The sequence below is a fragment of the Myotis davidii genome, unplaced genomic scaffold (genome assembly GCF_000327345.1).
Source record: "Myotis davidii unplaced genomic scaffold, ASM32734v1 scaffold337, whole genome shotgun sequence".
Taxonomy (NCBI): Eukaryota; Metazoa; Chordata; class Mammalia; order Chiroptera; family Vespertilionidae; genus Myotis; species Myotis davidii.
The window spans coordinates 268,009-282,431 of record NW_006288250.1 but is presented as its reverse complement, the minus strand read 5'-3'; the positions used below and the strand labels follow the sequence as shown (position 1 = coordinate 282,431).

The window sequence follows — 14,423 nt, the reverse complement described above, 5'->3', positions numbered from 1 at the left end:
GTCGCCCCCAACTGCCCCTCCTACTGGCCTGGTTGCCCCTCACAGCCCTCCCGCCAGCCTGGTCATCCCACACAATCTGCTTGTTCAGTCATTTGGTCGTTCCTCTCTAACCCCTCTGCCAGCCTGGTTGCCCAATGCAGCCCGCTGTTAAGTCGTTTGGTCATCCCTCACTAACCCCCCTGCCATCTGTTTGTAGGCAGACATTTGTGAGGTCATGAGGATTAATTTGCATGTTACCTCTTTATTATATAGGATGTCCTCAGAAATTCTATACTGAAGTTGATATATAGTAAAGTATAGAGCTACTAACTCAAATATCTTCAGTTTCCAGGTAGGTATTATAAATATTTTGGTACAAAATAATAGGGAGAGTTAGGACATTTGCTAACTTAGAGAATTAGTACCTTGATTAAAGTCATTCACATAAATAAACAAACATACATATACATAGATAGCCAAAGAAATCACCTTAAAAGATTGAATGAGCATGGCCCTAAGCTTATCTGGAAGGATTCTGAACTTGAAAGATGTGCCTTCACAAACAGTTATGTACTAGTGGACACACAGCTTTCAGTGGTGAAAAGGAAGATTTTTCAAAAATGTTAGCTTTATTTCTAGGTAGCATGTTTGAATGTATGTGCATGTGTATTTCCTGTGGTAAACATAGTCCTTTTAATTCTCTGTGTCAGATTCATGGTAAATATATTGTGGATACTTCTGAAAAATGTTTTTACATTTTCTATTTGGCTTCTATATTACCTTAATGCAAAGTTTCTCATTCTTAGCATTATTGACATTTTAGGCCAGATAATTGTTATGGGAAGCTCTCCTGTGCATTGTAGTATGTTATACAGCATCTCTGGCCTCTACCTGCTAAATGACTGTAACACCATCCAAGTTATTACTAATAAAAAATGTGTCCACAGACAATGGTGTAGTGAAAGCCTGGGGTGGGGCTGGAGCCAGGTGGAGGGGGGCCAAATGGGAAAAAATGGGGGACATTTGTAATACTCTCAAAAATAAAAATAAATTTTTAAAAATGTATCTAGACATTGACAGATGTTCCCCTGGAAACCAAATCGCTGCCAATTGAGAGCCACTCTTATGGTTTTAGCAGACCCGCCCCCGCCCCAACAGATCATAAGTATGCAGAGAAAGCAATTAAAATTAGAATCTTATTGAAAGTATCTCCAGTTATTTTTTAGTGTTTTATGAATATCCATGCTATTACAAATGCATGTTGCTGGACCATAAAGAATACTGTAGGGATATGCTCATTCAGTGCTATTCAAACTTACAACTTTGGTAGCTTGTAATATCCAAGGTATATTGTCAGAATTTTGAATTAGCTTTGGCAGAAAGCTTGGATAAACCACTTAGAGAACAAGGTAAAGCCTTAATAGTTCTTTCTCAATGTAAAACATCCTCATAATATTTATTCAACAATTATATGTAAAGTGCCTTATTAGAATAGTAAACATTGAGTGGAATCTTTTTTTTTTAAAAAAAAGTAAGAACTCTTTCTGCTTTTTAGTAATTTATAGTGCTTTGTGAAAATACACACGCACATACATATCAGAAACAATAGCAAAACAAGACAGTGTATGTGATTACATACCAAATGAATTGGGATAACCAATGTGTGTTAAAGTCATTTTCCAAGCAATTTTCATTAGATGCATCTTGCATTTACTCTGCTCTTTCTCTAATAATGAGACTATCTTTGCCTTTTTATACTCCTTATTTAAGTTTTTACTGGAGTTATAGCTCATTTCTTGGACCTGAAGTTGTGATATTCTCCAGCCACACTCCCTCTACCTCCAAATTTCCAATCAATAATATGGGGTAATGCAAAACTATGAGTTCTGTTAACCTCTCTGTAATTAATTTGAAAGTAAAAATAAAGTATTTTACTGTTAAAAGGCATGGTTAACAAATCTTTTCTTTCGGTTAGCCCTATTGTTTATCCCATAGTGTTTGAGTTTGAGAAGGAAGAATAGGTATGTTTGAGGTGATAACAGAAACCTTTGAGAGATGATTGCTGGTTAATCATAAAAGTAAACATAATGATAGCTGATTCCTCCACTCTCACTCCTGAGAAACATTAGAAGAGCTGCCAGACTTTTCTACCATATAAACAACCTTCTTGTTTTTCTTTTTTAACTCAATTTTTATTTTTTATTGAAGTAATCCATTCACATATTCTGTTGTAGGTGGGGAGAATTCCATGTCTCCATCTGTTGCTAATGGGAGTGGGCTTCTTGAGATATCCTGAGAAAAGAATTTTCTGAGACTCACATGTGAAGATGAGATATCGTAGAAAACTTTATTTCTGTGGAATTAAATCTCTGAGTTGCCAAAGTCCCCTCTCCCGCTTGTCCCACTAAGGAAGAAGTGCCATTTTGCCTCCAGCAGGGCTAAAATCAAATCCAGTATCTGGAGTTTTTGTTTGATGTTAAGGCATAGTCCAATCTAGCATCAGGCTAGCTTAGTTTGTGTTTTCCACTGCAGCCCATCAGTCCATTGCAAGTGGGGATTGCATGGCCATGGCCATGTGGCTGTGGAGGGAACATACACAGGAGGAAAGTAAAAAAAAACACACGAACAAACTAGAGAGCCAAGAGAGTGAGCTCCTTTGTTTGGGGCGCTATGTAGCCTCAATTTTTCACAGGCTTACTTTACATTGGCTCCACCCCTTCTAGCTAATGATTTCTGTTCTTAGATTTGACTGACAACAAGCACCTTCCTTACATCATACCATATTAACTGCCCTTGCGCCCATGCTCCCCTTTGTCCCTTCTATTCCCCCAGTGATCTGCAGGGTATGGGCCTGTGTGAAATTAAGCTTCCTGGTGAAGCTGCCCAAATGACATAATGTCTGACCTTTCTTTTGCTCCTTTCTTATTATTAACTAGAGGCCTGGGCCCAGTGCATGAAATTCGCCCCCAACTGCCCCCCGTCGGCCTGGTGGCCCCCAACTGCACCGCCCCTGCCAGCCTGATCGCTGCTTACTGCCGGCCTGGTCATTCCCAACTGTCCCCCTTTGCCGGCCTGGTTGTCCCCAACTTACCTACCCCCACCACCAGTTTAGTCACCCCTCATGGCCTCCCTGCCAGCCTGGTCACCCCATGCAGCCTGCTTTTTAGTTGTTTGGTCATCCCTCACTAACCCCTCTGCCAGCCTGGTCGCCCCACACAGCCTGCTTGTTCAGTCGTTTGGTCATCCCTCACTAACCCCCCTGCTTGCCTGGTTGCCCCACAAATCCTGTTGTTCAGTCATTTGGTACTCCCTCACCAACCCCCCTGCCAGCCTGGTCATAGGCAGCTATCTTGTGAGGGTGTGAGGGTTAATTTGCATATTACCTCTTTATTATATAGGATAACTAATTGTAGTGGTATCACTATAAACTAAAATAATGCTAAAATAGCTCATAACAATAATAAAATCCAACTGTTTTTCCTGCTTACAGAAGCACTTTCTTTTAGTTGCTTCTTCTGACATTTGCATTATTTTATACTGTGTCCCTTGCTTTATCAATTTTAGACATGTGTTTACTTCTGTACTCATTTTCTATAGCTACTGTAACAAAATTATCACAAACATAAAAGCTTAATACAAAAATTGGTTATCTTCTAATTCTACTAGTGACCCGGTGCACAGATTCATACACACTGAAAGGAAGTTAATTAGAAGGTGGCCAGTGGGGCGGGACTGGGCGAGATAGGCCGGACATACCTTGGAGCCAACCTCCCACAGTCCCTCCCCAGCATCTGCAAAATGAGCAGGGTCCCTCCAGCAGGTGGGTCACTTGGTCTGGCCTGTAGGGATCAAGCCAAAAACAGCTCTCCAACATCCCCTGAGAGGTTCCGAAGTGCAGGAAGGCACTCTGCAAAGTTGCTGTCATACAGGGTGTGGAATGCAAACACAAGTACGCAGTAAACCGAATTCAGACCAACAGTGCCCCAGCAACAGCATAACCCATGGAATCGAGGCCACTGTGGCTTTGTCCAGAAGGAAGTTGGACGTCCAGAAGATGTCTGGTTGACCCGGTCTAATTAGCATATTACCCTTTCATTAGAATAGACTAGACGCCCGGTGCACAAAAATTTGTGCACTCGGTCGGGGAGGGGGGTCCCTCAGCCCAGCCTGTGCCCTCTTGCAGTCTGGGACCCCTCCGGAGATAACACCCTGCTGGCTTAGGCCTGCTCCCGGGTGGCAGAGGGCAGGCCCAATCCCTAGGTGCAGCCCCTGGTCGGGCTCAGAGCAGGACCGATTGGGGAGATGGGGCGCCGCCCCCTGTTATGCACAGAGCAGGGTGATCGGGAGGTTGTGATGCCACCCTCAGTCACGCTCATGGTAGGGCTGATTGGGGGGTTGGGGCACCGTCCCCTGTCACACTCAAGGCAGGGTTGATGGGGAGGTTGCGGCGCCACCCCCTGTCACGCACAGAGCAGGGCCCATCAGGGGGTTGGCGCACTGTCCCCTGTCACAGAGCAGGGCCCGTGGTGGGGGAGGAGAGGGTTGGGGCGCCACACCCTGTCACACACAGAGCAGGGCCAATCAGGGGGTTGGGTCGCCGCACCCTGTCACACACAGAGCCGCAGGGCGATCAGGGGGTTTGGGCGCTGTCCCCTGTCATGCTGATCCCGGTGCCGGGAGGCCTCAGGGCTCTGCTGATCCTGATGCTGGGAGGCATATTACCCTTTTACTATATAGGGTAGAGGCCTGATGCATGTGTGGGGGCCGGCTGGTTTGCCCTGAAGGGGGTCCTGGATCAGGGTGGGGGTCCCCACTGGGGTGCCTGGCCAGTTTGGGTGAGGGGCTGAGGGCTGTTTTCAGGCTGGGACTGAAGCTCCCAACTGCTCTTTTTTTTCTTTCTTTATTTTTTTTTATTCTGGGCCAGCTTTAGCTTTGAGGCTTGGCTCCAGCTCTTAGGCCTCCACTGCTGAAAGTAGGTTTCTGGCCTTTGCTTACAATGTTGCGATCCTGCTGGCTGAAGACCGGCGGACTAAAGCAGGTTTCTGGGGTTTTGTTTAGCTTCTATATTTGTTACATAGTTACTTAGAGTTGCAGCTCAGAGGCCTGCAGCAGCAGGCGGGGAATGTTGGAGTCCTTCGTCACTGAAGCAAGCAAGCCTCATGTTAGTTTCAAGCTCCCTGGTTGCCGGCCGCCATCTTGGCTGGCAGTTAATTTGCATATTGCCCTGATTAGCCAATGGGAAGGGTAGCAGTCGTACGCCAATTACCATGTTTCTCTTTTATTAGATAGGATTATGAGAGTTAAATGAGAAAACACGTAAAGCCTGATGTAATGCTAAACATATAGTAAATGTTCAATGTACGACTAATGATAGTATTGCTGCTATTACTATAATGTTATATATATATATATACTAGAGGCCTGGTGCACAAAAATTTGTGCACTAGGCGGTAAGGGGGAGTCCCTCAGCCTGGCCTGTGCCCTTTCGCAGTCTGGGACCCCTCGGGAGATAACGCCCTGCTGGCTTAGGCCTGCTCCCGGGTGGCAGAGGGCAGGCCCAATCACTAGGTGCAGCCCCTGGTCGGGCTCAGAGCAGGGCCGATTGGGGAGTTGGGGCGCCGCACCCTGTCACACACAGAGCCGCAGGGCGATCAGAGGTTGGGGAGCTCCCCCGTATCAGGCACAGAGTAGGACTGATCGGGAGGTTGAGGCGCCTGCCCCTGTCACGAACAGAGCAGGGTGGATAGGGAGGTTGTGGCCCCGCCCCGTCACACACAGAGACACAGGGCGATCAGGGGGTTTGGGCGCTGCCCCCTGTCATGCTGATCCCAGTGCCGGGAGGCTCGCGGCTCTGCTCATCACGGTGCTGGGAGGCATATTACCCTTTTACTATATAGGATAGAGGCCTGGTGCATGGGTTGGGGCTGGCTGGTTTGCCCTGAAGGGTATCCTGGATCAGGGTGGGGGTCCCCACTGGGGTGCCTGGCCAGCCTGGGTGAGGGGATGATGGCTATTTGCAGCTGGTCACACACCCTTCAGAGTAGGGATCCCCACTGGGGTGCTTGGCCAGCCTGGGTGAGGGGATGATGGCTGTTTGCAGCTGGTCACCCACCCTTCAGGGTGGGGGTCCCCACTGGGGTGCCTGGCCAGTCTGGCTGAGGGGCTGAGGGCTGTTTTCAGGCTGGGACTGAAGCTCCCAACTGCTCCGTTTTTTGTGGGTTTTCTTTTTGTTTTTTGTTTTTTATTCTGGGCCAGCTTTAGCTCTGAGGCCTCAGCTGCTGAAAACAGGTTTCTAGCCTTTGTTTACCGTCTGTATTTGATACAATGTTGCGGTCCGGCTGGCTGAAGCCCTGCTGAGTAAAGCAGGTTTCTGGGTTTTTTTTAGCTTCTATATTTGCAACATAGTTACTTAGAGTTGCAGCTATTTTCAAGCTGCCTGGCTGCTGGCCGCCATCTTGGCTGACAGTTAATTTGCATATCTCGCTGATTAGTCACTGAAAAGGGTAGCTGTCGTACGCCAATTACCGTGTTTCTCTTTTATTAGATGGGATATACATACACACACACACACACATACACACACACACATCCCAGAGGCCTGGTGCACAGATTTGTGCGCCAGTGGGGTCCCTCAGCGTGGCCTGTGGGAATCTTCTGGAACTTGCAGTCCCAACACTGCCTGTCACTCCTGCCTGCTGCTCCTGCTCATCCCGGCCCTGCTGCACCTGCCGCCACCTCTCGGTAGGCTCGCTGCTGCTCTGTTGTGGTCTCAGGGCTGGTAGGTTCGCTGCTGCTCCGCTTTGGTCTTCAGGCTGCGGCAGACAGCTGTGAGCTTTGCATCTGGAGCCTGTCAAGTCAGCTGAGTGGTGCTCCCACTGTGGGAGCGCACTGACCACTAGGGGGCAGCTCCTGCGTTGAGCATCTGCCCCCTATTTGTCAGTGTGTGTCATAGTTACCAGTCTACCAGGCGATTGGTAGCTTAGGCGTTTATATGTATATAGATATTGACTACAGTAAAATAGAACTCTGCCTCAAGTGTTTTCTTGTACAATGAGGACAGTGTGTTGTAATGGAAAGAACATGAGATTTGGAATGAGTCTGCTTGGGTGCAGGAAATATGGAATACTGATACTATGTTAATTTTATAGGTATTTTAAAACAAGCTGTGTATCATAATACCATGAAAATAGAACTGTCATTTTCAGAAATTGGTTGAAAGGTTAAAATTAAAAGTTGGAAAGTTACTATTAATTTGATTGTAGCAGGAAATAGAAAAAAAAAAGATGGGTTGAAGTAAGTTTATGCTTGATTTTTAAAAATGCTCATGACTAAGTTTTCTTTAATTGCTTTTAGATTTTTTTTTTATTGGATTTTTTCCTGGTGTTTCTGTCAGCTTTAATCTCCTTTCTCATTCCTTTGTTTAATATAATACAGATGCCATCCAATTTTCCTTTGTTTTTAGACACTTGACCATATGGTTATCCTACTATTTCCTACTATTTTGTCAATATACTATTCACATGCATAATGTTTATATGTCATATGTCCATATTAATCCATTAGGAATATGTTAAATCATATATTTTACCTGCCTTTTTATTAGTTTTTATATATTTATCCTTACCTGAGGATATGTTCTTAATTTGAGAGAGAGAGAGAGAAATATCAATGTGCAAGAAAAACATGGATTGGTTACATCAGTAGGCTCTTCAATAGGGGATTGAACCTATACCTCTTTGGTATGTGGGATGATGCTCCAACCAACGGATCCACCTAGACAGGCTTACCTGCCTTAAAAAATTTTTTTTTTGATTTGTTGAATTTATTGGGGTGACATCCTATATAATAAAAGAGAAACTTGTAAATTGACCATCCCTTCGCTATGCTCACCAGCCAATCAGGGTGGATATGCAAATTAACCTACAAAGATGGTGTGTTAATTCATACACAGGCGCCAAGCAGAGAGCAGAAGCTAGAGAGCCAGCAGCTTGGGGGTTGTGGCTCCCTCAGTCGCTGGGCGGAGAGCAGAGCAGGGGAGCCGGAGGCTTGGGAGGCCATGGCTCCCTCGGTTACTGCCAGCACAGGGAGCACCAGGAATTCTGGGAATAGCAGTTGTGATGGCAGCCCCAGGACCGGAAGCTGAAGCCCAGAGCACTGGGAGCACCAGAAATGCTGGGAATCGTAGATCTGGCAGCAGATGGATCTCCTAGACACTAGAGCAGTGGTTCTCAACCTTTTTAATGTCGCAACCCTTTAATACAGTTCTTCATATTGTGATGACCCCCAATTTCATTGTTACAAATTGAACATAATTAAAGCATAGTGATTAATCACAAAAACAATATGTAATTATATATGTGTTTTCTGATGGTTTTAGGCGACCCCTGTGAAAGGGTCGTTCGACTCCCAAAGGAAAAATTAAAGGGAAGATATCCTAAAACTTCCAGGAAATCTCCACCATTGAAGCAAAGAAAAAAAAAGCCTCTATTATTCTGTGAGCAACAAACCAAACTGGGTTGGGGGTCTCAGACAATTCGTTCATTTGATTGCAAAGACAGACAGAAACTCCCAGATTGGAGAGGGCTGCCCTGAGGGCTCCCAGATTGGAGAGGATGCAGGTCTGGCTGAGGGACCCCCCTCACCACCCTTTCCGTGCACAAATCTTCGTGCACCGGACCCTACTTGGTTAATAAAATTGTATAGCTTTCAGTTATACAATTTTATAATACATCATCTGTATATTGTATTGTGTGTCCACCACCCCAAGTCAAGTCTCTTTCCATCACCATTTATCTCTCCTTTACCCTCTTCTACCTCCTCCACCCCCTTACCTGCCTTTTTAACAGTCGAAATATCATCATTGGTTTAAAGCTGATGTAGGAATACTAAATTGGAAGCTTACCTTACCGAGGTTGGGATTTCAGGAAAGGCAGTATTTGAGCTAGTGTTAGTCAACATTAATCAAAGGAAAAATAAGTTCTTTGTTGAAGTAGAATTAAAGTTTATTATAGCAACTTTGTTTTTATGTTTCTTCTACAATTAAAATGTTATCACGATGGCATCTTTAAATCATTATTGTATTAACAAATTGAACTATTTCTGTAATCTCTGACATTTATGAAATAGGCATTAGACTGCTTATATTATAACTAGTCTATTTTTCGATAGGTGCTTTAAAAATTATGAAGTAATTTAAAAATTTTAACTTATAGTGGATTATATTACAGATATTTTTGTGCTCAATTTGCTTCTTTACAAAACTATGATTTCTTTGCATACTTATTCTCTGGGTTGTCTCTATTACATAATATAAATTCAGTGAATAAAATGATGAACCCATTTTTGGCAAGGCTATAAATTGAAGTCTTAGAATTTTCAGTAGTGTTTTTGCTCTAATGTCTTCCTGATACCCTAACAATTTCAACTCCTAATTGAATAGCTTTAATAATTAACAATGAAAACCTATTTTAAATGGCTACTTTAAACCTGCTACAGAGTTATGTAATTTTTCATTTTATTAACATATAGTGCTGCTCTAGTTATTTTATTATGGTCTTATTTAGTATGTCACTTATGTACCTTATATAATATGAGTTAAGTTAAATTTCATTACTGTTTTCATCATTCAATCTTGACACTTTAAGTCTAGGAAATTTCAAATCAAGATCTAAACACTAACTACATCAGACTAAAAAGTTCTTGCCTAGAAAAGAAAATCACCAACAAAATGAAAATACAATCCAGTGAAGGGGGAACTTATTTGCCGATACATCTAACAAGTGGATAATATCCAAAATTCAAACAATTCAATTAATAGATGGGCAAAGAACCTGAATAGACATTTCTCCAAAAGGGACATACAGATGGCCAATAGACATATGAAAAGATGCTCAACGTCACTAATCATCAAAGAAATGCAAATTAAAACCACAATGAGATTTCATCTCACACCTCTCAGAATAGCTAACATCAGTAACTCAAAAAACAAATGTTAGCTAGAATGTAGAGAAGAGGGAATGCAAGTTGGTGCAGTCACTGTGGAAGGCAGTGTGGAGTTACCTTAAAAAATTAAAGACGGAACTGCCAAAAGTTCTTTTTTTTTTTTTTAGGTTTGCCCAATTTAGCTAGAAAATTCCTTTTATTCTCAGAATTATTTTTTTAATTTAAATTCTTTATTGTTTAAACTATTACATTAGTCTCCTTTTTCCCCCAGCCACCCCCAACCTCCAGTACATGCTCTCAGTCCCCTCTCCCCTGTCTGTGCCCATTGGTTATGCTCATGTGCATGCATATAAGTCCTTTGGTTGATCTTTTACTCCTTTGTCCCCTGCCTTCCCTCTTAGGTTAGACAGTTTGTTCGATGCTTCTGTGTTTCTGGTTCTATCTTTGTTCATCAGTTTATGTTGTTCATTATATTCCACAAGTGAGTGAGATCATGTAATATTTATCTTTCTCTGACTGGCTTATTTCGCTTAGCATAATGCCCTCCAGTTCCATCCAGGCTGTTGCAAATGGTAAGAATTCCTTTTTTACAGCAGCGTAGCATTCCATTGTATAGATGTACCATAGATCTCTAATCCACTCATCTGCTGATGGGCACTTATGCTGTTTCCAATTCTTAGCTATGGTGAATTGTGCTACTATGAACACAGGGGTGCATATATCCTTTCTGTTTCTTGGGATATATTCCTAGAAGTGGGACTGGATCAAATGGAAGTTTAATTTTTAATTTTTTGAGGAAATGCCGTACTGTTTTCCACAGTGGCTGCACCAGTATGCATTTCCACCAGCAGTGTGAGAGTATTCCTTTTTCTATTTATTTATTTTCTCCTTAGTTTTCATTGCCCCAGGAGCTGTATTCAGTAAAAATATTGCTATGGCAAATGTCTGCTATTTTGCTGCCTATGGCTTCTGAAACTAAAAGTTCATTTAAAATTAAAAATGGACTGCCTTATGACCCAACAATTCCATCTCTGGGAATTTATCCAAAGAAACTCAAGACACTAATTCAAAAAAATGTATGCACTCCTGTGTTCATTGCAGCATTATTTTCAATCACCAATATTTGGAAACAGCCCAAGTGTCCATCAGAGATGAGTGGATAAAAAAGAAGTGGTACATTTATACAATGGAACTAGAGGCCTGGTGCATGAATTCGTGCATGGGTGGGGTCCCTCGCCTTGGCTGGCGATCAATGCCTGTGGGGAGGAGGGACCCCTGGGAGGTTGGCTGACCGACCCCCCAATCAGGGCCTTCAGGATGGCCGGCCGGTAAGGCGGAAGGATTGCGGGAGGTTGACTGGCCTGGGGGAGGGGCCATGGGAGGTTGGCTGTGGGAGCACACTGACCACCAAGGGGCAGCTCCTGCTTTGACCATCTGCCCCTGGTAGTCAGTGTGCATCATAGCGACTGGTCGACCATACATTCCAATTGTAACAGTTGTTAGGCTTTTGTATACATAGACACTACTTGGCCATTAAAAAAGAAGGAAATCCTACCCTTTGCAACAGCATGGATGAACTGGAGAGCATTATTCTAAGTGAAATAAGCCAGTGAGAGAAAGACAAGTACCATATGATTTCACTCCTATGTGGAATCTAATGAACAAACAAGCAAAATAGTAACAGACTCATGGATAGAGAGCAGACTGACAGTTGGCATTGAGGGATCTTGGGGGAAGGGGAGGTATTGAGTAAAAAGGGAAAAAAAGAGTAAAACTCGTAGACACAGACAAGAGTGTGGTGATTGCTAGGGGGAAGAGGGTTGAGGTAGGTAGAGGAGGGCCTGGGGGGTAAATGGTGATGGATAAAGACTTGGCTTGGGATGGTGAACACACAATACAGTGTACAGATGATGTAGTATAGAATTGTATACCTGAAACATGTATAATTTTGTTTAACCAGTGTCACCCAATAAATTAAAAAACAACAACATTATTTCAGTATGCGAAAAAAATTATACGAACACTAGTTCCATTAGCGAGGATAAATGGTAACATTAAAGAGTTTAAATGCAGAGCTTTCAATAAAAGATAATTTGGTTCAATTACTTTTTAATGAAAACCAGAATATCATTTATTCATTTACATATGAGATAGGCAACATCTTCAAGTATCTAAAATACCTAAGTGTCTTATTTATGATACCTTTTTTATATTGAGTACTTATAAAGTCAAACAATGATAAATTTTCTTTTTAAGCACTGAATTAGAACAGTGATAGGTAAGCACTGAATTAGAGCAGTGGTAGGAATTAAGAACCTAGAGCACCTGTCTATTAGAGATATGATAGTAGCACAATACTACCATATATGGAATTTAAAAATTTTAGTAGCACATTGTAAAAACTGAAAAGAAACAGATTAAGTTAATTTTAATAATATAGCTATTTAACTCAGTATATCCACAATGTTATTTTAGCCCATAAACAGTGTTTTTAAATTAACCTTTTTATACTAAGTATTTAAAATCTGCTATGTATTTTACACTTAATGTACATCTCAATTAGCATCTTTACTTACTAGCTACTTCAGTTACATAAGAAAATTACTGAATATTTTTGTGTCTCAATTTTTCCATTTTTATAATGAAACATTATAATGGTTAAATTAGATAATATATACTATGCCTAGCAAATGGTAAGTGTTACAGAAATCTTAGCTGCTTTCCAAAAATACTTCAAACAGATGAACATGATATTTGATGACATCACTGCCTCAAGGCAAAGATTATATCTTAAGCATTAAATTTATAATTCTAAAACACTCATCATTTTCCATTGGACAGTTCTGGGTATACATATCTCTCTGAATCCATGTTTAAACTATTTTTAAAAGAAGCAAAATTAATATTGGCTCATCAGTTGTGACAAATATTTTCACACTAATGCACGATGTTAAAAGAAAACTGTGGTGTGATCATCTGTGAAATAAATTTCTTTATTTTTCTGCTTATTTTCTCTGTAAACCTGAAACTACTGTAAAAATTAAGTCTGTTATAAAACAAACAAACAAAAAAACCCAAACAAACACCATGTCTGCTACTCATTCTTGATATATCTCAGTTGTGACAGACTCCATTAGTAAAAGTGACAGTTTTAGTATCATTAAAACCATCAATCAGAGATGTTTAGTTATGGTGAAAAGTCTGATTTAATGTTTCCTCTTCCAGTAATCATCCATTATGTACCTCTTTTTAACTAATATATGGAAAATTTAATCATAAAATGGTTGCTTTGCCTTCATGGTTATTGGGGTGGGCAATGGGCATTATTTGTGTCACTCTGATGTTAATAGTCCTGTTTTTTTTATACACTATTGCCAGTTTTGAGAATATTTTCTTCTCCTGATTTCAGGTTGGGTGGGACTATATCAGCATACAAGATAGTACCAGACGAAATAGAAGAAATCAAGGTACTGTATGGCGTTTTTCATCTCTACAAACAGACTGGGTATCTTGGTGGCAAGTGGGGGAAGAATTGCTTATTCTTTATGCTATTAAATCTTTGGATGTAGTAGGACAACATTTTATTCCAAGTTATCCTATTTGAAATAATATATAATAATATATATCTGATAGTGGTCATCTGATAGAGATCAGATCTCATCTATCATTACCATTGCATTTCTAAAAAAAAATATTAGAAGAATCGAAAAGGAACCCTTTCCTGTGAATTTCATTGAAAAATCTACTAAAGAAAGCATTGTATTTATCCATAAGTGTGCATAATGAATTATCTTTTTATCTTGTTTTAATTTCTTTTCTGTATAGATTTTCACCAGTTATAAATAATGTCAGTCGTATAGTAAATATTTCCTGGTTCCTTTGAGAAAATATGCCAATTTCAATTAAAATTTACAGTACTGGCCATGGCCAGGTAGATCAGATGGTTAGAGAATTGTCCTGACATGCCAAGCTTTCAGGTTCGATCCCTGCTCAGAGCACATACAGGAATCAACCAATGAATGCATAAATAAGTGGAACAACAAAATTGATGTTTCTTGCCTTGGCTGGGTGATTTTTTTGGTTGGAGACTCATCCATACAGCAAAAGGTTGTGGGTTCAATTCCCAGTCAGAGCCCATACCTAGTTTGCAGGTTTGATCCCCAGGAGGCAGCCAGTTGATGTTTCTCTCTCACATCAGTGTTCTCTCTCTCTCTCTCTCTCCTCTCTCTCTCTTCTCTCTCCTCTTCTCTCCTCTTCTCTTCTCTTCTCTTCTCTTCTCTTCTCTTCTCTTCTCTTTTCCTCTCTCTCTTAGCTCTCCCTTCTCTTTTAAGACTGGGTCAGTTACTGTAACTACCTGAGAGCATCCAGAACAGCCACAAACCTTGTGTGATGGGCTGACCAAATAAGGAAGCCCAGTGCCCTGGCAGCTTCCGCCACTCGGTGGGAAAGTGACACAGCGACTAACCTGCAGACAGAGGCTGCCGGTGGCTCCCAAAGGGCCA

At 41.8% G+C, this 14,423-nt stretch overlaps 1 protein-coding gene across 1 annotated transcript in view; it reads left to right on the top strand.

The window, feature by feature from the left end:
* LOC102755735 (gephyrin) overlaps positions 1 to 14,423 on the top strand; it is a gene marked incomplete at its 3' end in the record, with an annotated part of 348,549 nt that overhangs the window by 69,988 nt on the left and 264,138 nt on the right. Inside the window, exon 3 of the mRNA XM_006760102.1 lies at positions 13,331 to 13,388. Within this exon, the coding sequence (XP_006760165.1) occupies positions 13,331 to 13,388 (58 nt within the window). The remainder of the gene's footprint in view (positions 1 to 13,330; positions 13,389 to 14,423) is intronic.